We start from the raw sequence: 18,769 nt of genomic DNA, 5'->3' as shown, positions 1-18,769 counted from the left end.
TAGCCTTACTTGCCCCGAGTCCCATTGGGATTTACCCATAATTGTAATCCATAAGAAAAATAGCTAGCTTTATGCAACAACGAAAATTTGGAAGCAGTCTGGAGCTTTACAGGAAAACTACATAAATATCAAATTTTGTAACTATGTTCGATATGATTTAAGTGTCCATATATGAACTTGATCACCTAAGAAATTAGAAATTTTGTATCCCTCCTGGAAGGCGGTGCATGGGTCTGGTCCTGTAAACTAAAGCGTAGGCCGAATGTAGGAAGTGAGTAGGAGCAGGAGAAGTTAGAACACTCAGTACTGCAATTAGGTTACAACTCTTTTACTTAACTTTGCGTAGAGATGAGCACGTAGGTGCGAAGCCGTTCATCCAGTTACACAGCTACAAGTAGTGGTTCGCCCACTATGAAATAGAAACAATGTTGCTAGGTCGTCTACTTAGAATCAAATGAGTAGAATCTGGAGCGGAGCTCGTAGATCTCCACAGCGCCGGCTAGAGGGCGCTGTCGTCGGTGTCGGTGTCGTAGTGCCAACCTAAGAACTTGCACCTACGCCGTGGCATCGTAGCTATCGATACCACAAGAAATTTAGCAGGAACAAAATTCTCAAAATTAATCCCTATCCATATATTTGCAATGAATCGACTCGTCTCGGATCTACTTTGCTTCGTCCATCCGAGATATGGTTCCATACCGTACAGAAATTTATTTCACTAGTCACATTTGAGGCTTGTCGCTAAATTAGTCAGTTTAGGAAAGAGGCTACCGATACGATTTAACCTCTCAAGCGGATGATCGTCGTCACTACTATCAATTCGTGTTAAGTAAAAGTCAAAAACATAGCTACACTGCGCGTGACGTAGCCGAAAGTCTAGTTACTTCGAAAACAGACTTTATTTCTTCGGCTACTGAGTGCGGCTGAGGTTCTATTTACAGATATCACATAAACAGAGTAATATATTATTGGCACGTTATAATTTTGTTCTAGCTTATTAGGAGTCGATTTTTCATCACGTATTTGACACACAATGTTTAACGCCTCGTCTCCGTCAGAAACACACATTTCCTATAACCAGAAGGGCGACCACACAATTTTTACTATTCTGTGCAATGTCCGAATTTCGACTTCCTCACCTGTGAGAAGGAGACAACGATCTTTCAGCACTCTTAGTATCTCCAGCTAATATGCCAAAATACGACAGTTGTATTTTACAGCCAAGATACCGGTGACACAGAACAGGTGTTTTGCAATTAAGAGCAATTTTCATTGCTGAATACGGAGAGTGTATTAAACAAGAAAACTGGGTCTACAGTGATTCAAAAGACCACTGCATCTTCTGCCCACATATTACTAAGACTCTTCAGTTTGTGCTCACGTAACAAAACAAATGGAATCGTTGGATGCTTTTCGGCGTGCAGCACTCTTACTGCATAAATGAGTAGCTCTATAAATATAACTTCTTTTGCAGTTTTCTTCTCCCAATCAGAAAATTTTTCAGAGATAAATTTCTACGGAAGAGCTTCTACGATTGTATCGTATTGCCTATTTACAGACTGTAGCATTCTAAACGAGCTGTTTCATCTACTCACCGTTTCTTGTCTCAACTTTGTCTGTGTGGCATTCACGTCCCCGATTTAAGTCATGAAACGAGACCGACAGCATCTGTGGCATCAAATGGTTCAAATGGCTCTGAGCACTATGGGACTCAACTGCTGAGGTCATAAGTCCCCTAGAACTTACAACTACTTAAACCTAACTAACGTAAGGACAACACACACATCCATGCCCGGAGCAGGATTCGAACCTGCGACCGTAGCGGTCGCGCGGTTCCAGACTGTAGCGCCAAAACCGCTCGGCCACCAGCGGCCGGCTCTGTGGCATCGTAATTCGTGCAATAAAGCACTAGAACCTCATTTATCTAATAATCGTCTTCGAACATGTATTTTAGGACTGTGTTCAAAACATTTGTAATGCTTGCATCGTACTGAAAGGATTGCAATGCATGGCTCAGTAACAAAGAAATGTTTCTAAATGATGGGGATATACTCTCAGTAATTTGAATAATGCTTCCTCGATATAGTTCTTAATAAAATCCCCACAATTCTTCTTAGAAAAGTAAACAGCCACCAGATCCACATTTTTCACTGCCTAATCTTGATTTTAAAAAATGCACGGCAAAAGATATGTAACACATTTTCTCATAAGTATCGGTCCATCACGCCTATGACCTGCATAATGCTGGGAATTGCCCCTATTTCATCGGCATGCCTTTCAATGTTCCGTGCTAACGTCGTAGGATGAGCCAAATTGATGGAGACGTCTACTCGTATTTGTCCCAATTTTGAACCAATGTACCTTCAGATGTGTGGTGGCTGATCTGTAAGACAGGAGAGCAGAGCATTTGCCACAGTACATATAACCGACATCCTAATTATTCGCCAATGACAGTCTCCGTCAAACACTTTTACGACCGTCTTTCGCATTCAGGATATATTCTGTCGAATCAAGTTACACTTTCGCACTCTACTTCATTCCCACGTTCACACATCATGGTCCCATAGTTGCTAACTGAGCAGCGCTCGGATAAATAAAAATTCTTGTTTCGTTGGCAACAAGTATCAACATTCAAACTAGCAGGCAAGGAAACCACAGATTGAAGCAAATGAAGTTGCCTCAGCTGAAGAAATATCGATGTTTTGAAATATTTGGCCAATACTTTTCCTATTCCTTTGCTTCTCAGCAGTGTCTAAATGTACCACAGAACTTCTGTCAAGAACATCGGTTATTATTTTTGTTTTGGCCGTTAATAAACTCTATCACTGCAAATACCTTGTTTCTGGTGCTATATTTCGAGGTTTTGTATCACGGCTGATGTCTCAAAACCCCTAGAGTTCATTTAGACATGGCATGAACTGCAGATTTCAGTGTATCATATTTTTAATATGACCGTGTACACTACAGCTGCTTGAGATATTTAATAGTTTGCAGTTTCGTCTCTCTTGAGCTGGAATAGGAAGACAAATGTTAATACTTCTGGTCAAAATTTCTGTCTGAAGTTGTAATTCAGTTTCTGATTGTCTCCGTTGCTTAGACATCTAACAATAATATTATCTGGTGCGCTCCTCTGAAATCACTGAAAGTACTATTCAAATCTAAAATCAAATATTTTCTACCTAAATCTACTTTATTCTAATTCTCAGTCCATAACTTTCATACGCATTTATTTAATACCTCACTTCGTCTTTAGGAAAAACCGGTCACCAGCCACTAATTTTGAAATATGTCTCAGTGAATTATTCCAAAACTAGAGATATCAGGTGTTACTGTTTATATTACACCATCTGTTTTTAAATGTATTTATGCTTAATTGATTTTATTTTCATGAATATACATTTTGAAAATAAACTTCAGCACATAACCGTTATTAGACATGTTCCCAATAACTTTCCGGCTGATCCCGGCGGAGGTTCGAGTCCTCCCACGGGCGTAGGTGTGTGTTTGTCCTCAGGATAGTTTAGGTTAAGTAGTGTGTAAGCTTAGGGACTGATGACCTTAGCGGTTAAGTCCCATAAGATTTCAGACACACACACAATAACTTTAACTTGGTTTACTCACCAATAAGGAATGCAAACCATGCCGCACACGAAAAAACTTCAAGTGGCAGCATAGTAGACCGCCTAGTCGAGGCTAGACAAGAACTGCTTACAACGACGACTTCCAGTGATCCGTGTGTTATTCATTTTGTTTCATTGTACACGTCGTCGCCGCAGGAGGTTTCGCACGGCTTCGGGTTTCTTCTTACGGTGGACGTTCATTGACCTTGTCAGCTGCATACGGTGACGTGAATTTTCAGTGCTGTGCGAAGTACAGGGATAACAATCATTTCACAAGACTTTCTGTAAACGTGGAGTCATTTTGACAAGCACTATCGACAACCGCAGGAACTGCTATCGATTTTCGTTGGCGTTCTATTCGAGCTTTTCTCACACGGGCAAAAAAATGGTTCAAATGGCTCTATGGGACTTAACATCTGAGGTCATCAGTCCCCTAGAACTTAGAACTACTTAAACCTAACTAACCTAAGGACATCACACACATCCATGCCCGAGGCAGGATTCGAACCTGCGACCGTAGCGGTCGCGCGGTTCCAGACTGAAGCGCCTAGAACCGCTCGTCCACCTGTCCATCTCACACGGGCAAGTGCACACAAGACTTCGTGCACTCTTGACGCCATTTTGACGCCACAAACGGTAGCAAAGATTTATAAAAAATGTAGTTTTTGGTACGATTCAGTATAATTATTATTGTAATTAAATGTCACGTAAAGACATATCGGCGGTCCTCCTGCACCAAGATCTCTTTGTGATGTAGTGTTATGAGTGTGTAATCGTGAATTATGTGTGAAACACAAAAATGCGAATAAATATTCTTAATACGTTGGTCATCTGGTAAAAAAAAAAAACTACCATTTTAAACAAAAAGCATAGAAAAGACTGATACATTTGCAAAAGAATTAAAAGGTAATTTAGTCTTACGAGGTGGTTCTTTTAGGCCACTTCTTTGCCAAACAAGGATGCCTGTCAATTAAATTGCATCCTTAACCATCAATGCGACTTTTCTCGTTATTTTATTACAACAAACTGTACTAATACCGACACGTTTTCGAGATGTCCTCAAGGGGATGGCCATTTAAAACAGCATTTATTCGTATAACGTAAGTTAAATGAGTTGCCGCTTTAAACAGTTTGCTTGAATCCCTATTTACCATTTTTAATGATATGCCTACACATGAAATTAGCTTTCAAAGTTGCTAAAAGTAATCTGAGATTGTTGAGACTCCTTAACGGTCAATGTTGAACGTATAAGTGCCGGGCTTCAGTATATTTTTTGCATGTCTCACATTGTGGGTTGATGAAGACGTATTAGATCAAATACTACAACATTATCCGTACGTTTAGGGATCAATTCTTTCAAATACATTAATCTTCTCCTTATCCACAGAGCATTCCACACGAATGCAAAAATGTTCACATTTATAAACAGCATAACGCTGAGGTTAACATACCCTGCATTAAAGAAAAAACCCTAACCTGTACATGTGTCTGAGGAGAATGTTATGGTATTTAACGTCATATTCACCTCACGTGATCTACATATACATCTACATCTATACTCCGCAAGCCACCCACCGGTATGTCGCGGAGGGAACTTTACGTGCCACTGTCATTACCTCCCTTTCCTGTTCCAGTCGCGTATCGTTCGTGGGAAGAACAACTGCCGAAAGCCTCCGTGCGCGCTCGAATCTCTCTAATTTTAACTTCATGATCTCCTCGGGAGGTATAAGTAGGGGGGAAGCAATATATTCGATACCTCATCCAGAAACACACTTTCTCGAAACCTGGACAGCAAGCTACACTGCGATACAGAGCACCTCTCTTGCAGAATCTGCCACTTGAGTTTGCTAAACATCTCCGTAACGCTATCAGACTTACCAAATAACCCTGTAACGAAACGCGCCGCTCTTCTTTGCATCTTCTATATCTCCTCTGTCAATCCGAGCTGGTACGGATCCCACACTGATCAGCAATACTCAAGTATAGGTCCAACGAGTGTTTTGTAAGCCACCTCCTTTGTTGATGGACTACATTTTCTAAGGACTCTCCCAATGAATCTCAACCTGGCACCCGCCTTACCAACAATTAATTTTATATGACCATTCCACTTCAAATCGTTCCGCACGCATACTCCCAGATATTTTACAGAAGTTCCGCTATCAAATAATCATACAATAAACGATCCTTCTTCCTATGTATTCGCAATACATTACATTTGTCTATGTTAAGGGTCAGTTGCCACTCCCTGCACCAAGTGCCTATCCGCTGCAGACCTTCCTGCATTTCGCTACAATTTTGTAATGCTGCAACTTCTCTGTATACTACAGCATCATCCGCGAAAAGCCGCATGATGTTGTGAAACGTACGAACACGAAAGTCAATATACAGCTCTTTTCGTCTTCAATATTGCGTGTGATGTCATAATGACGCCACGTTTGCAATAAGTTTTGTGAGATGCGTGTTAGCCAAAGTACAGATGTCATTGCTCACCTCATCTCTGCGACGTACATTCAACAAAGTAAAACCCAAACACGTACTTCGTAATTTCATTTTAAACAATTATTACTATGAAAAATCGTTAAAATTTACGTACAGTATACCGTGAATCATATTTTACCACATACTTCCTAGGCAACCAATCCTTCATCGGTACAGCACAAATATCTGTATCACTACCAACCTCACTTTAAAGTGTTCGTTACTGGGCTAAGCGTAGTGATGCTGTGTTGATATTCCTTGGGGTGTAACACACCTCATCTGAGGCTGGCGTCATCGCTTGACATTCCGTTGATGTTCACCATGAATCGATCTTTATACAAAACTCTTCCCTTCTGGCAGTGAGTTTGCATAGGATACGTAGTCATTTTCATGCCAAGTTCATGAATGATCCATAGAACATTTTACTGTGCCACGCAGCTCCATGTCGACGGCGCTGAACTCCACGGCGGCCGTGGTGTTTGAAGACTTCTTCAAGACGTTCTTCCCGAAGTGGCGGCTGTCGGACAGGAAGGCGGACCTTCTGATGAAGGCCGTCGTCGTCATCTCGGGCGCCACCTGCACCGCCCTGGTCTTCGTCGTCGAGAGGCTCGGCTCGGCAGTTCTGCAGGTACTCTGCCTGCTCTTTCCCTACACGAAACTTACGAAGGCAAACGGCGTTCACTGCTTGTGAATATGCCTCTGTGAGCTGAAACTAATACCATGGTGTGTATTTGCAGACTGAAGCGACGACTAAAAATTTGTACCAAGGATCGGACTCGAATCCGGATCTCCTGTTCAGCAGGCATATGCGCTAACCACTACGCCACCGTGGCTTTGCACAACTGCGCGGACTACCTTAGTACACCTTCCTCCATGGAGGCATGCCAGGGGTGTCGTGTAGTTGTACAAAGCCCCTGTTTCAGGGTGATGTAACGTTTAGTGCAATGTCTAGTGAGCAGGAAAGGCGGGTTCGAATCCTGTCGATGTTCGAGACTTACAAGGATTTCTGAAACGATATAGTTTCATTTAATTAAAGTCTCTGTGCCAAGACTTCCAGCAAGATCCCCCGTTTTTTTCGATGCTGAGGCGCTATTCCAATAGAGCTGGCTAACCTCTGCGATGCTTTTCGGGTATAGCGCGAATGCCAAGTGGGCTGATGCATGAATGGGAATTTGGACTGAGGAGGGAGGTGAACTAGAGTAGCTTCTGCAGTGGTGCAAATCCACTGTGTCAGATGACATAGTGGTTAGTGCACCTGTCTGGTGACCAGGTTCCGTGGGTTCGAATCCCGGACTAGCTACAAAATTTCATTCGTCGCTTCATTCTGGGTATATACAGCATAGATGTTTCAGGCTTGTAAATTTGTTGGAACCATAGTTTCATTCAACACAATGGTCATTGTCGAATATGTAAGGACAATATCCATCTTCGTGGTAAACCTCATCACGAATCTGTATTAAACCTTATTATCTGGAACTGAGTTGCATTGATCGAATCATTCTGAGACAGCCGACAGTCCGTCTATATTACAAGGTACGCCCAACCAAAAAGCAGATCTTCGCTGTAGCGGTGTTGTATGCTATTCCAGTTGGTTAATGTATTTGTTGAGAAACGGCAAAGTTAACGGCTTCGCAGCGTTTTATTCATTTCTCGAGAGTAGTTTCCACAGTTCGTTGAACGATGGATTTCTCCCGACCAGCACAAACACCGGATATACAATTTCTTCACACATAAAGTGAGTATTCTTCATAAACTTATCGCAGCATCAAGTAGATGCAAGGAAAACAGTGTCTTGCACGGTGCACTATATTCCATTAGCGTCAGCGTTATGTGACAAAACGTGTAAACATCAAGGATATGCAACGCCCTGGGCAGGTGCACATTGTCACCACCAGCACCACGATTTCGGCTATGGAGTAGCGCATGCTGACGAATCGTCTTATCACAATACGTGACATTGATGTCGAACTGTCGATAAGCACAGGAACTGCGCATCACACCACCCACGAGAAGCTTCAATATGGCAGCGTCTGAACACAGTGGGTGTCCAACGATCTTTCATAGAATCAGAATGGTTATTTGCCTAACCCATCTGTTACGGGGCGTAGGAATGAAATTTCGTCGTTCAGGATTCGGCATCTGATAAACGTTGTGTCACCACGTCGACCATGCCTCCAAACGGATGAGCATGGAGTGCCAGCAGCCCGGCTCCCCTCGTCCAGAAAAAATTCATTCTACACCGAAGGCCTGAAAAGTTGTGAACAGTTTCTCTTTCGACAGAGAATGATCTATGCTCATCGACTGGACTACCATGGGGTGCAACATTAAATGCTGAGCAGCACTAAAACATTTTGCTGAGGCTCGAACGGGCCATAAAGGACAAGCGCAGGTGCAATCTCCAGAACGATATAGTGCTTCTCGAGTACAACTCTAGGCAGCATTTGCCCAAGAAGACTCCCAAAATGCTTCAAAAATTTCTGTAGGAGGTCCTAGAACATCTTCCTTACATACCGATATCTCACCATCCTATTCCCATAGCTTTGATCCTTAATCCCCGAAAGGTCAGAGATTCATCTTAACGAAGAGGCGCAAGACAATGTGGCAGACTCTATCCACCAGTAACCCAACCACTCTCTCTATACGTTTTGCATCGGTATATCAATATCAGCGGCAAGTACGTGAAGTTGTACTCCTCCTCAGGAACTGCAGTTACAATAGTTATGAAAAATTTCTTTACTTGTAACTGCAGCCTCGCTTTCATTTTGGCATACCTTGTACTTTCTCTTGCAGTATATCTCAAGGCATCTCTTGCTTCTAACATACCCGGTAGTCAGGTCTGAAGCAACATTCATTTCAGCATTCCAGGTTCTTGCCCACTAACATGGGGGCATCCTGATAAGATCTAGTCGCAGAAATATATAAACATATCTGTCCTTTGAGATCTGGCAGTGGATAAATCTAATCGCAACTCCGAATTTCGATACACGATTCAGTAGAAATCGTGGTCAATACAGTTTTATGCAAGCAGATCACCACTATTTGGAATTGGATGAGAAAAAATGCCTCTAGCCTTAGGATCAGCATCAATAACATCCTGGCACTAGACCGATCACTTTTTCCCACCACCAACCCTAATACATATATTTGGCTCGTGGGAAATCTGATGTTTCATGCTGTTACATTACATTCAGGACAGAAACTATGCTAGAACATTTGCTGCTTGAGCACTGGAACCCAATGAAAAATCTGTAGAGCACTACAAACAACTTTTCCATAATTAATTATAGTTCTCGATGAGTAAGTGCTAGATCAGGGAAGGAGAAAGAAATTCGACGGCTATTGGTATCACAGCCACATAATGACAGAAAAAGAAACAAATTACTAAAACTAGGAGAATGCGACATCTTAAAAGGTACTCTCATGACTACTCGAAACACGTTAGAAACCTTTCTCTCTATAAACGCTGATGTCCGTTAAACGTTGATTCTACTTTTTACTTGCACCACTGTTGCTCTTCTGTATATGGTGCAGTCTGATCGCAAAAGGAGATATTCATGAACGACTAAGCGACAAGCAAATTTTATTCTTGAGAGCTGCAATGTGTAGTGTTCTATTAAAAGAGTGTCCTGCCTTGTGCATATGAAGAAGTGTCCTCTGTCGCAATGCAGATGATATGCTCTCTCTCTCGCCTGCAAGATGGTCATCAGGTCTGGTTGCACTCCTTTCTCACTAACAATTTGTGGAAAGATGATTAAATGACAGAAGATACACGAAATCACTCATCTGAAGTTCTGGGTTACTATTTCCCCGTTGTTTGAAGGTACAAACCGTTGATTAATAAAACTAGTGCTGATAACACCAGACTGAATAATCACATCCCTTACTTTATTGAATATAATTTGTCCCATTATTTTATGAGGGCGTACGGTAACGTAATGTCTCCAACTGGTTTATGTAAAAACTCTTAAAGCTTTTTAAGAAAAACAAACCTTAAAAACATTCTACGTCTGTATTCTTTACGTCTACATATTTGCAATCATCTGCCGCTAGAGGGCCCAGAATTGTAGTGTGTGCAATGTGTAAAGTAACTATTTCACTGTTTGAAAACAACATGCTGCACTCGAGTATCCAACGCGACGAGTTCTTCGAGATATGCAGCATCCTCTCCTTGAGCATGGCAATACCGGACCACACACGAGCGCTGCGACATCTGCAACAGTCTGACGCCTTGAGTTCACTATCGTCGATCACCCTGCATACAGTTCTGACTAGACCAAATCCGATTTTCATCTGTTTCCAAAACTTAAAGAACACCGTCGAGGACTTCACATCGATAGTGAGGAAGCCGAGCAAGCACAAGTGAGATTGTGGCTCCGTCCACAAAGTCAAACATTCGACAGTGACGGTATCAACAGGTCTCTCGTTGAGAGAAATATATTCGTCGCCAAGTTGGCTATGCTGAGAAATAAATATGTAGACATGAAGAACAAAAATGCAGAATGTTAATAAAACTTGTTTTATTTTACAAAATGGTTCAAATGGCTCTGCTATAGGACTTATCATCTGAGGTCATCAGTCCCCTAGATTTAGAACTACTTAAACCAACTAACCTAAGGAGGTCACACACATCCATGCCTGAGGTAGGATTCGAACCTGCGACCGTATAAACAGAGCGGTTCCAGACTGAAGCGCCTATAACCGCTCGGTCACAACGTCCGACTTTATTTTACAATCTTTAAGTGTTTTCACGTACAAAAATCGGATTGTTTTCATCACGCCCTAGTACATACCATTCTGCATCTTTCTAGTATCCTCCATATTACATCCCTAATGTTAATTTCATAAATACGGGTTGCACGCATTCCCACGTCATTCGTCCTCAACCCCTTCAGCGCTATCCACGCGCAAACTCAGCCAGCTCTCTCTGTCCATGGCGTTCCTTCAGCCTGCGATACACAACCCACACGCGTTTATAACAACAAAACATGAGCCTTTCACATAATCATCAGAGGAGCACAGTATTATTCTGGGCAGTTTCTTTTCTTTACGGTACTTTTACAATCAAACGGATACATAAAAAGGTGTACTGAGTCCAGTAGCGAATTTAAAATTTCATTAACATATAAAATCTTTTACTGTCTGTTCATTTATGAAAACGAGAGGTGATATCTGAAGTCTCTGAGGATATCGTCACTTTACAGCGGTGCTAACCAAATTAACTAAGGCAAGCATGAAGTTAATACATGCGTTACTCATGCTGTTCTTTTCATCACTTCTAAAAAATGTCATATGTACATTTCTTTCTTTATCATAATCGATTACATGATGGTGTGTGACATATCTGGTTCCAGGGAGATGTCTACTAATGAAGCAGGTATCCATAGAAACAAAAGTTTCTTCTTCTGACACAACTTTAACAAAGTCGTCAGCCTATTATGGATGTAAAATTCCCTTAAGCCTGAAATTAAACAAAATTCTTCCGCAAGTGAGTAATCAAACAATAGTTCTTCATTGACAAGCAAACATAATGTTCCAGAATCCTAAAACAAATAATTAAGTTCCTCAACAGGTGGAATTAATCACAACACTCTTTAAAATTGAGCCAAATCCCGAAATATGAGTAAAGTTAAGTTCAGAATGAAGCAAGTTCCTCAGTTCTGGGCTATGAAAACAAAGTCTGCACTCTACCTTACGCACCGCAAACAAAACACTGTCCAAAGAACGGTCAAACAATTTAGAAAAGTTTCTAAGTCCGGCAAGGATAGAAGCACAAATGAAATTCATGGTACTATCTTGGCGATGAAGAAAACAAACAGAAGATATTTTACCAGGTCCCAGCTAGCAAGCCGCTGTTCACGAAGTCCACACGCAGGGGGCGGCGTGCTGTCCCAGAAGGTTGAGGTGGAGACCCGAGTGAGATGCAGCGGAGATCTTGTGGTCGGTTGCTCGCTGCGAAGGAACTGCTCTTCTAAGCTCTCACGGCCTAAATAGCTATCTCTTTGGCACATGACCTTGCGAAGGCAGTAAAAGGTCCAGTGCTTCACCGATCTACATCTACAGCACTGCCGGTCTCGCCACGGAGTTCAGAGTTTAGCGTTCATGCGGGCACTTTTCCGTAGGTGCAGAGGTCACGGCACCCCAAACGACTTAGAATTTGTGCGGGATGCAGTCAGCACCTGATGTCTATGGTGCCAAGTGATTTGTCCTTAACTTTATTTGCTCCAGGATATTTCTGTTCCTGTTTTGTTCCTATATTTCAAATACCTTATTATCAAGAAAATCCTTAGCCCAAGGGAATTTCATCTGTTTTATCGATCAATGGGAAAAACTTCTGGAGATGTTTTCTACTGGCGCCTAAGAAGGCTATTATCACCAGCGTAAGACATGATGTATGGCTTATAAAGATAAAAAAAATGTAGTCTAAGAGTACAAAAATTCTTGGATTTTTCTTCGTGGCTGTATCTTAACGTTGTTCATCCATCTAATGGTGCCCATTGGAACAACTATTTGAATGTGAAGCAGTGGTTCCAGCTTCTGGATATCTGACAACAGTTTGTGTCGGGTTGGGTTGTTTTTGGGGAAGGAGATCAGACAGCGAGCTCATCGATCTCATCAGATTAGGGAAGGACAGGGAAGGAAATCGGCCGTGACCGTACCGGCATTTGCCTGGAGCGATTTTGGAGAAATCACGGAAAACCTAAATCAGGATGGCCTGAAGCGGGATTGAACCGTCATCCTCCCGAATGCGAGTCCAGAGTGCTAGCCACTGCGCCACTTCGCTAGGTGACAACAGTTTGGAGAGTGCTGTACTGACCTATGTTCTGCACACCACTTCAGAATGACGGCAGTGGAAGAGAGTGACAGGACACTAGCTCCGCAATGAATAGTCCATCAAAGCCGAAATGGTGGGCTTGTACGTAATGACAATTGAAAATTTGCGCCACACAGGGACCCGATCGCGGTTTCCTGCTTCTTGCAAGCAATCACCTGAACCGTTACGCTATCTGAACACATCTTCAGGCCTGATTTAGACTTTGATTTGTTTGTACTGATATTTACACTTATAATTTTAACACTACCACCAGTGGTTCTGAAGTAAGGTATGTGGCAATAGCAACATTCTTCCCAGTGTGACAATGATGCTCTTAGTTAGGCCTGGAGTAGACTACACTCTTTCAATCCCATCCAGAGATAGTTACGTCACCTGTGACAATAGCTTGTAACAACATGCTTACTGGATGAATTGACACACCTTTGTCGTCCACAAGGCACAGTGCTCTCACATCTGCCATCCATCGCCAGCATACCGCGATCGAAGATGATCATTGCTTTCAACGATGTCGGGAATGTGCATTTCGTTAGTGTTTCCCACAGTCAAACCAAGGATCTGGACTTCCGATATTCTGTGAAATCCCTGCTGCCCACTGTGAGTTGAAGACTCTCCAAACGTTGAGCAGCACATGGTCTGTGTGATACTGGGCTGTGCATAGGTGGGAGTTAAGTTCAAAAACAGTACATCCCCCTTCCGTCCAATGCAGTGTTTGAACTGATTTATGTTGCCTGATGTGATACATTGAAAATGCAATGTTAATGGGTTCCGACGAGAGCGAAAAGTTAATGTAAGGAAAAACAATGAGAAAATAGTGAGAAAATAGATTGGAGTACGATGAACAGAACACAACCATTATCTCACCAAACAAAGTACCTTGCGATGTATCTAATATATATATTACAAGTATTTCGATCCCCCGCGAATGTGTAGACACACAGACCAACAAATACTCCACTTCCATGGATATACTTATTTCTTCTTTCAGTTCATTGTCTCTTCTAGAGTTGCTTGCCCACAGCGTCTCTTCAGATTTAGCTAGCAAATTTTTCATGTAGCCCACAAATAAAATAGATTATAAGCCTTAAACGTATTCTGTTAATGACTGATATGCTCTGAAACCTTGAAATGTAGTAGGATGAGTGATTTATGAAGCTATAAAAGCCCTGAATTGCCTTAAAATGCTTCATGAGTAAGTTATGTCCTGAAACTTGTCTTACTCAAAACCACGTCGCTTGTAGCCCTGAAATGAAAGTTTGCGCAACGTAAACTTTGTCTTCTCCGCTTTGCAGTTCATGGCCTCGGTCTATGATGAACTTAGACGTGAAACTGAAACAAAAGGCGTTTATATTCCTATTAACCATCTGTACTGCATAATATGTTGCATACGGATTTGACTGCGAACGTGGTACCTCTGGAGGGGAAATGCGGAAGTAATTACTCAGATTGACCAAGTTGATCAACAACAGACTTTCTTAAATTGTGACGTATGGAAAAAATAAATAGCAAGCAAAAGAAGGTCCAATGTACATCAAAGCTCCTAACATATATGGTCAATGTTTGAGTGCTCAGAAATTGTGACCTTTGCGGCAGAAGGCTTGCTGAACCAAATCTGAGGGAGAGAGTGTTGACAGTCACTGGTCAGTGAGGCAGATGTTCAGTAAACATTTGTCGTGTTGAAACGACAACTATCCTGTTCCCACAAGATTGTTAATCCCACGCGATTTATTTATTTACAGTTTATTTCACTAACCTACATACTAAATTATAAGGAACTAAGGTTCAGTTCGTTAATAAATCCATGGGCTTTAAAGATCTGGTGTACGACATCAAAGCGAACCAAGCTAAAAGCCTAAGTTACCCACACTAAGAGCGGATTGTAAAGCCACCAGTGCAGTCGTAGTGTTACATTCTTTTCAAAACCCGAAATTCACACTTATTTAAATTACTGTAAGTGACGGAGAAAATCTCAGATGATGCAAATACCTAAATAGCATGGAAAAGAACACAGGAAGTAGGAATGTCCGCATGGGTCTACACCTAAACTGAGTTATAAAACAACCGCTACCTAAATTTTGGCACAAATGCGTGGCAAGTTATCGTCAGTTAACGACATAACCAATATCAATAATTTGGTGAAATTACGGACCTAATTTCTCTCTGTGATTAACGCAAAAATAATCATATCACCTGTTGACACCATCAAGCACAGTATAGCGTTCAAACACAGTCCACATGCTCCTCGAGAAGCAGCATGGGCAAAGATCCAGCTATCGCTAAGCAACACGGATTTTTGTACTTGTAAATAATAGATTTCAGCTATCAGTCGTCTTTTGAAATTTTATTTGCACATCTAAATTTGAGCTAGAAACTAGCCATCCTCAATGCATGTAATGACTGTTGACCGGGCCTCATTCACAGTTCATTGAATTCAATTGAGTATTCAATGAACTGTAAATGAAGCCCGACAAACAGGCATTACACGTATTGATAAAAAATGATAGTGGATTGAGGATGGCTAGTATCTAGCTGAAACCTAGATCTGGACGACGGTAGCTGGAAATCTATTATTCACAAGTCAATAACAGTCGCTGCGTGCAGCAGCCTCTGAATGGAGGGTAACCTGATGAACACGGATTTTATTCGCGGCTTTTATATTTGCATTCCCTCACACGAAAAATAAACTGAAGGCCACGCACGTAATACGACTGAAAATTTTGCTACGGCGTCCAATACACATAACGCGGCTCCTAGCCCCCAACCACAACGAGCGGCCCTTCCTTCTCTAGACGCGGCAGCGAGAGTGGGTTTGATTTACAAAGTGTCTGGCTGAGAAGCGGTCAGCGAAATCTGACGTCAGGTCGCTGACCAACTTTACAGAACAAAGCGTAATCCACGCTCAAAGACTGTAATAGCGGCAGGAGGATCATCCCTTTGTACTCACACATATAGTCTGCTAAATTAGCGATGTACGAATATATCAGTAGCCAATATTTTATTTTCTGCGAGTCTATGAGTGATGAAAGTTTATCAATGCACATTCAGCGAGCTCTCAAGCTTGGCGTAATATATTTGTATATTTATCACTGACAATAATAAACGGGCTATGATAGCGACATCCTCTCGGAATTTTAATATGGCTGCCATCAGTATTGCCAATATATTGTCTATTTCCTTGGGGTCAATTACCAATTGGAAATTTCTTCCCACGTGTCAACTCAAGGGTAAAATCTATGTCACACAAAGTCAGTGTTAGTTACGGAAGTAACACGTGTGGTACACATCGTTTCTATATGTGTGACTGGCACACAACTCTCACCTTCAGATGACACAGATCTTCTTTTAACCAATGGCTCATGGCATTCGAGCTACGCAGTCCGGAACCGTGCGACTGCTACGGTCTCAGGTTCGAGTCCTGCCTCGGGCATGGATGTGTGTGATGTCCTTAGGTTAGTTAGGTTTAAGTAGTTCTAAGTTCTAGGGGACTGATGACCACAGCAGTTGAGTCCCATAGTGCTCAGAGCCATTTGAACCATTCGAGCTACACGTAATAATGACAAAATACCTTTCAGTTCAATTTATGTTTTATATAACGTTAATTTTAAGTGAAGTCCAGTTTTCTGTACGATTAAATGATTCGTACTAGAATGTGTTTCTATTTGCCAGGCGTTCAGATTTACAAGGCATTAATAAAATAGGAATAATCTGGGCATGACAGCAGCATAAACGTAATATTATACCACAGGAAACCTAAATAAAAACTAAAAGTATTTTATTGTCGTCCATATCAAAGATGTAGAAGCTTATCTCACTAGGGGGTAAGATAGATACTGCCTACAGGAAAATTAAAGAGACCTTTGGAGAAAAGAGAACCACGTGTATGAATATCAAGAGCTCAGATGGCAATCCAGTTCTAAGCAAAGAAGGGAAGGCAGAAAGGTGGAAGGAGTATATAGAAGGTTTATACAAGGGCGATGTACTTGAGGACAATATTATGGAAATGGAAGAGGATGTAGATGAAGACAAAATCGGAGCTAAGATACTGCGTGAAGAGTTTGACAGAGCACTGAAAGACCTGAGTCGAAACAAGGCCCCCGGAGTAGACAACATTCCATTAGAACTACTGACGGCCTTGGGAGAGCCAGTATGACAAAACTCTACCAGCTGGTGAGCAAGATGTATGAGACAGGTGAAATACCCTCAGACTTCAAGAAGAATATAATAATTCCAATCCCAAAGAAAGCAGGTGCTGACAGATATGAAAATTACCGAACTATCAGTTTAATAAGTCACAGCTGCGAAATACTAACGCGAATTCTTTACAGACGAATGGAAAAACTGGTAGATGCGGACCTTGGGGAGGATCAGTTTGGATTCCGTCGAAATGTTGGAACACGTGAGGCAATACTGACCTTACGACTTATCTTAGAAGAAAGATTAAGAAAAGGCAAACCTACGTTTCTAGCATTTGTAGACTTGGAGAAAGCTTTTGACAATGTTGACTGGAAAACTCTCTTTCAAATTCTGAAGGTGGCAGGGGTAAAATACAGGGAGCGAAAGGCTATTTACAATTTGTACAGAAACCAGATGGCAGTCATAAGAGTCGAGGGGCATGAAAGGGAAGCAGTGGTTGGGAAAGGAGTGAGACAGGGTTGTAGCCTCTCCCCGATGTTATTCAATCTGTATATTGAGCAAGCAGTAAAGGAAACAAAAGAAAAATTTGGAGTAGGTATTAAAATTCATGGAGAAGAAATAAAAACTTTGAGGTTCGCCGATGACATTGTAATTCTGTCAGAGACAGCAAAGGACTTGGAAGAGCAGTTGAACGGAATGGACAGTGTCTTGAAAGGGGGATATAAGATGAACATCAACAAAAGCAAAACGAGGATAATGGAATGTGGTCAAATTAAATCGGGTGATGCTGAGGGAATTAGATTAGGAAATGAGACACTTAAAGTAGTAAAGGAGTTTTGCTATTTAGGAAGTAAAATAACTGATGATGGTCGAAGTAGAGAGGATATAAAATGTAGACTGGCAATGGCAAGGAAAGCGTTTCTCAAGAAGAGAAATTTGTTAACATCGAATATAGATTTATGTATCAGGAAGTCGTTTATGAAAGTATTTGTTTGGAGTGTAGCCATGTATGGAAGTGAAACATGGACGATAACTAGTTTGGACAAGAAGAGAATAGAAGCTTTCGAAATGTGGTGCTACAGAAGAATGCTGAAGATTAGATGGGTAGATCACGTAACTAATGAGGAGGTATTGAATAGGATTGGGGAGAAGAGAAGTTTGTGGCACAACTTGACTAGAAGAAGGGATCGGTTGGTAGGACATGTTTTGGGGCATCAAGGGATCACAAATTTAGCATTGGAGGGCAGCGTGGAGGGTAAAAATCGTAGAGGGAGACCAAGAGATGAATACACTAAGCAGATTCAGAAGGATGTAGGTTTCAGTAGGTACTGGGAGATGAAGCAGCTTGCACAGGATAGAGTAGCATGGAGAGCTGCATCAAACCAGTCTCAGGACTGAAGACAACAACAACAACATCAAACAATAGCATTAGATCTGTTGCACGTGAATCTGTAATAAGATTTTGTGTAGGTAATGTGTGTGAAAAATAAGCCACCTTTCCGTGCTGATGTTCTAATTCGTTCAAATAGGTTTAAATAATATGTATTTAGGTGCGTGATTCGACGAATTTTCGACTTGTTTCAATTGAGATCAATTACTTCGAACTCATTTTTTAAATGCATCTAAAACCAGTAAGTTCAGTCCTTCCCAGTCACTGCTTTTGAAGAATTAACTCGTAGAAGCTGTCCCTGACAAAACTCACAGCGAA

At 41.6% G+C, this 18,769-nt stretch overlaps 1 protein-coding gene across 1 annotated transcript in view; it reads left to right on the top strand.

Moving 5' to 3' along the window:
* LOC126278211 (sodium-coupled monocarboxylate transporter 1-like) overlaps positions 1-18,769 on the top strand; it is a 193,936-nt gene that overhangs the window by 131,907 nt on the left and 43,260 nt on the right. Inside the window, exon 11 of the mRNA XM_049978145.1 lies at positions 6,537-6,726. Coding sequence (XP_049834102.1) covers positions 6,537-6,726 — 190 coding nt within the window. The remainder of the gene's footprint in view (positions 1-6,536; positions 6,727-18,769) is intronic.

The sequence above is a fragment of the Schistocerca gregaria genome, chromosome 6 (genome assembly GCF_023897955.1).
Source record: "Schistocerca gregaria isolate iqSchGreg1 chromosome 6, iqSchGreg1.2, whole genome shotgun sequence".
Classification (NCBI taxonomy): Eukaryota; Metazoa; Arthropoda; class Insecta; order Orthoptera; family Acrididae; genus Schistocerca; species Schistocerca gregaria.
This window is presented reverse-complemented; position numbering and strand designations above follow the sequence as displayed.